The 4,742-nt window shown below is 64.5% G+C and overlaps 2 protein-coding genes across 2 annotated transcripts; one reads left to right on the top strand and one right to left on the bottom strand.

Annotated features, from left to right (window-relative positions):
• Positions 1-57: 57 nt before the first annotated feature.
• Positions 58-1,650, top strand: LOC118159654 (tenascin-X-like; the record flags this gene model as incomplete). Its single annotated transcript, XM_035314221.1, has 3 exons — positions 58-271; positions 693-856; positions 1,478-1,650. Coding segments are annotated over 3 exons (459 nt in total), but the record flags the coding sequence as incomplete, so codon positions are not given.
• LOC118159652 (steroid 21-hydroxylase) lies at positions 1,601-4,670 on the bottom strand (the record flags this gene model as incomplete). The annotated part of the gene is made up of 5 exons (XM_035314220.1): positions 1,601-1,939; positions 2,161-2,264; positions 3,522-3,691; positions 4,309-4,494; positions 4,584-4,670. Coding segments are annotated over 5 exons (798 nt in total), but the record flags the coding sequence as incomplete, so codon positions are not given.
• Between the last annotated feature and the right edge of the window lie 72 nt (positions 4,671-4,742).

Raw genomic sequence — 4,742 nt, 5'->3', positions numbered from 1 at the left:
GACCCCGGGGGGACACCCAGGCGGGTCTCCAGGGGAGGGACGCAGGTGCCTGGGTAGCCCTGGGTGGGCTGCAGCCAGTGGCTGAAGGCCCCGAGGCGTCTGGGCGCAGGGAACGAGGCGCTGCACGCGCTGACGGCGGCTGGCCCCACGGAGCTGCGGGTGGACCTACGGACGCCGCTGGACGCCGCCTTTGCCCACTACCGGGACTTCGCCGTTGCTGGCCCCGAGGAGCACTACCGCCTCCACCTCGGCGCCTACAGCGGCACCGCCGGTGAGGGGGGTCCCCAGCCTGTGAAGGGGGCGAGGGTATTGGGGGGGGGGGGGGTCCCCTGGGGCATTGGGAGGGCCCTAAGGGGGGGCTGTTGGCCCAGGGGGAGGGTTCTGGGAAGCCCTGTGGGGGTCTTGGGGGTGCCTTGGCCCATGGGGGTTCCCTACAGGTCTTGGAGGAGTCCTTTAGGCCATGGGTGTCCTTAGGGGAAGTCTTGGGGGGGAGAGGAATAGTGATGGTTTATGGGGGGTAGGGGGCACGGTGGTTTGGGGGAAGCTGCCCTGGGGGGGCTATGACCTCTCCTGGGGGGGGGGGGGGGCGTCTTAGGGAACAGCTTGTGGTTCTCTGACCTATGGAGGGTGTTCTGGAGAGCTCTTTTTCTCGGGGTTCTGGAGTCTCCAGAGCGCTCATGTGGGTCCCGCAGGGGACGCGATGTCCTACCATGCCGGCAGCCCCTTCTCAACGCGGGACCGTGACCCCCGGCGCCGTCCCCGGCCCTGCGCCGTCGCCTACACGGGGGCCTGGTGGTACCGCAACTGCCACTACGCCAACCTCAACGGGCGCTACGGTACCCCCTACGACCATCAGGCACGTTGGGGGGCTGTAGCGGTCGGGGGGAGGGTGCATAGGGGCCATAAAGGGGGTCTATGGGCACTACGACAGCAAAAGAGGACTCGATGGGGTCTGTAGGGGCCGTGGGGGGCTACAGGAGACACAGAAGGTAAATATGGAGGTCATACAGACCGTACAGAGATTTATAGGGGCCACGAGGGAGGCTACGGAGGCCACAAGGCAGCCTGCAGGGGGATTAAGAGGACCCCAGGAGGTTCAACAGGGGCTATGGGGCGGGGAAGCCTGTATCGGCACTGCCCACAGCAGCTCTGGGGACCTAGAGGGCCTGGGAGGGGCAGCAGGGGACTTCACACCTATAGGGAATGGGGCCCTGGGGGGAACAAAATGGGCCAGGAACTCTTGGGGGGGCTATGAGGGCCGCATGGTCATGCACCCCTCTGAGGTCCTATAGGTCTCCTACATACAGGACCCCTCCTGCTCCAGCTCCAGATCTCCCCGACGTGGGCAGGGGCTTTTATGGGATAGGGCCTGGGTTCTTCAAGGCTTCAGTATGGTGCCCGCAGGCCCTATATGGGTCTGTAGGGCCCCCGCGGCATGCCGACAAGTCCTGACAGGGCCCCTCCTCGCTCTCCCCAGGGCATCAACTGGTTTCCCTGGAAAGGTTTCGAGTTCTCCATCCCCTTCACGGAGATGAAGCTGCGGCCACAGCACGACTGAGAGCACCCAGAGAGGAGGCAGGGCTGCCAGGGGCAGCGGTGATGAAGCCTTTATGGGAGGGGGGGTCAATAAAAGCTGCGAGCAACCAGCAAGCGCGCCCAGGCTTCCCTGCGTCCCCAGGCATCGGGGCTCAGGGGGTGGGGGGCTGGCAGGGCACAAGGCGCACGGAGAATGGGGGGCAGCGCAGGACAGTGCCAGCTGTCACCCCCAGTTTGGGCAGGGCCCCGGGCACCGGTGGCTCCAGGCGGAAGCGATGCAGGATGTGGCCCAGGAAAACAAAGAGCTCAGCTCGTGCCAGTGCCTCACCCAGGCAGGATCGGGCCCCACAGCCGAAAGGTACCAGCGCTCGCCAGGGCGCCGCCCCTGGCTCCAGGAACCGCTCTGGAGGGGGAAAATGGGGGGGGGGGGGGTTCAATGGAACCCCCCATGAGGGCCAGGGACACGGATGTCCAGGCTGGCGATCGCCCCAACAGCATCAGATACCCTGGCAAGCAGGGAGGGGACCCATTCCTGGGGGCTCGGGGGTCCCGAGCACCTGGAGAAGGGACCCAGGTGTCCAGGACGGGCCCAAATGTCCGGGGAACCCCCGGGTCAACACGTACCTGGCAGGAATTCGTCAGGGCGATGCCAGATCTCAGGGTCATGGTGGGCAGCGAAGAGGTTGGGGATGACGATGGAGCCAGCTGGCACAGCGACACCCCCAACACTAGGACAGGACGAGGTGCTGCTGGGATGGACTGGGACAGACTGGAGTCTACAGCGTCCCACTACTACCTACTGCCACCTACTGGGACCACTGAGCTTTACTGAGCCCTACTGGAGCTCTCCTGGTCTACACTGCGGCCTACTGGGCTCTACTGGGGCCTACAAGGCTGTACTGGGATTTGCTGGTATTTACTGAGCCCTGCTTGGGCTTTTCTCGGTCCTACAGCCAAGTTACTAATTGGTGCTACTGGGGCCTTCTTGGTACTCCTAACACCCACCCCAGTAACTTCTCAGTTGTCCCCAGTATGATCTAAGTTGTTCCCATCTGCCCTCAGCAGGTCCCAGTTACTCCCAGTTGGCCCCAGCATGGTCTTATGTTCTCCCAGCTAATTCCCAGTTGTCCCCAGTTGCCCCAAACTTGGTCCCAGACACTTCCAGTTGGCCCCCACCATAGTCCTGGCTTACCCCAGTTGTCTCCCACGTGGTCCCAGTTCGTAGAATCGTTGAGGTTGGAAAAGACCCTGAAGATGGCCGAGTGCAAGCGGCCACCTAACACTACCAAGTCCACCACCCAACCACGTCCCTAAGCACCGCACCCGCTTAGCTCTTAAATACCTCAGGGAAGGCAACGCCACCTCCACCTGGGCAGCCTGGTCCGATGCCTAACCAGGTTTTACGTGAAGAAATTCTTCCTGAGATCGAATCTAAACCTCCCCTCACACGACTTCAGGCCACCTTCTCGCGTCTCATCACTTTGTTAGCTAAGAGAGATCCAAACTCTCTTCTCTACAAACTCCTTTCGTGTCGTTGTAGGGAGCAATGAGGTCTCCCCTCGGCCTCCTTCTTTTCTTCCAGACTAAACAACCCCAATTCCCTCAGCCACTCCTCATAAATCTCGTTTTTATAGTCCTGTCACCGGCCTCGTTGCTCCTCTCTACACATGCTCGAGCAACTCAATATCCTACCAAGGTCTTACGAAGCAGCCCTGCTGAAGTCCTCCTAAGCCCTGCTGGGGCCAGCTGGGTTGTCCTGAAGTTTGCTGGGCTGTAGTGGGGCTTTCTGAGCCCTACTGGGGTTCTATGGGGGCTTTCTTGGCTTCTCTGGGGCTGACTGGGCCTACTGTGGCTAACGGGGCCTACTGTGGCTAATGGGGCTTACTGGACCCCAGTGGGGCTCTGCTGGCCCATTCTGGTCTATACCAGTCAATACCGGTCTGTACAGGCCCATACTGGTCCATACTGGTTTCTACTGGCTGTACCTGGTGTGGCGGCGTGTGCAGTGGGGCAGGGCCAGGGGCGCAGGCGGCCGCAGGCGCAGGGTCTCGGTGACGGTGGCGCGGAGCAGGGGCAGGCGTCCCATGTCCCCCACCTGGGGGGTGCCCGTGGGGCCCAGCTCCTGCCGCAGCTCTGCACGCACCCGCTCCTGCACCTGGGGACCGGGGGGGGGACACGTCTCGCCATGTCACGCACGTGACACCGATGCGATGCATGTGGCACCTTGGGACAGTGCCGGGGTGGCGGTGATGGCCACGGGAGGGGGTCGTCAGGGACACCCAGGACGTGGGACCGTCCCCAGGAGCTGACCAGGGACACAGACGTGACGTGGAGGTGGCATGCAGCGCCTCAGGGCGGTGCAGGGGGGTGGCCGTGGTTACGGTGGGGGGGACACGAGGGAGGCCCAGGACACGGGTGGGAACACCCTGGGGACGTGAGACCCGCCTGGGGATGTGGACATGAGTGTGACAAGTGTGGCACTGCAGGGTGGTGCCAGGGGACAGCGATGGCCATGGGGGGGAGGACAGGGGACTTGCAGGACACTGGACACAGAGGTGACAGTGCAAGACCCCCCCCCCCCAGCTAGGACCTGCATGGGGACATGGACACAGATGTGACATGCGTGGATGTGGCACCTCAGGGCAGTACGGGGGGGGTGGGGTGGTGACGGCCATGGTGGGGGGAACCCAGGAGACGCCCAGGTGAGGACTGAGGACCCCCCCGGGCCACATGCGGGGACAGGGACGCCGCGGTGACACGCGCGTGTGGCACCTCAGGGCGGTGCAGCAGGAAGGCCACAGCCCAGGCCAGGGCGGCCGCTGTCGTCTCAGTGCCACCGATGAAGAGGTCGACCAGGGCCATGTGCAGCCGGTCGGGGCCCAGCGGCCCCCCCCGGACACTGGGGTCCCCCCCCAGCAGCGCCCCCAGCACCGTGTCCCCAGGGGGCGATGGGCAGGCCTGCGGGGGGACACGCGCCAGTCACCTCCCTGCGTCCCCTCACCGGTTTGCCCCCCCACCCCTGCCCCGGTCCCGTGTCCCCATCCCACCTTGTGACGCCGGACCTGGGCCTCCACGAAGGCGTCACGGCGCTCCACCAAGCGAAGCAGCCGCCGCAGCCCTGGGTTGGGCAGCACCTGGGACCGTACGGAGCCCGCGGGCACCCCGGGGGCCACAGAGAGCCCCCAGGCCCCTATGGAGCCCCCCCC

Source organism: Oxyura jamaicensis, unplaced genomic scaffold (assembly GCF_011077185.1).
Source record: "Oxyura jamaicensis isolate SHBP4307 breed ruddy duck unplaced genomic scaffold, BPBGC_Ojam_1.0 oxyUn_random_OJ71465, whole genome shotgun sequence".
In the NCBI taxonomy this organism is placed as follows: domain Eukaryota; kingdom Metazoa; phylum Chordata; class Aves; order Anseriformes; family Anatidae; genus Oxyura; species Oxyura jamaicensis.
Note: the sequence above shows the minus strand (reverse complement) of the source record. Positions and strands in the feature narration are given on the sequence as shown.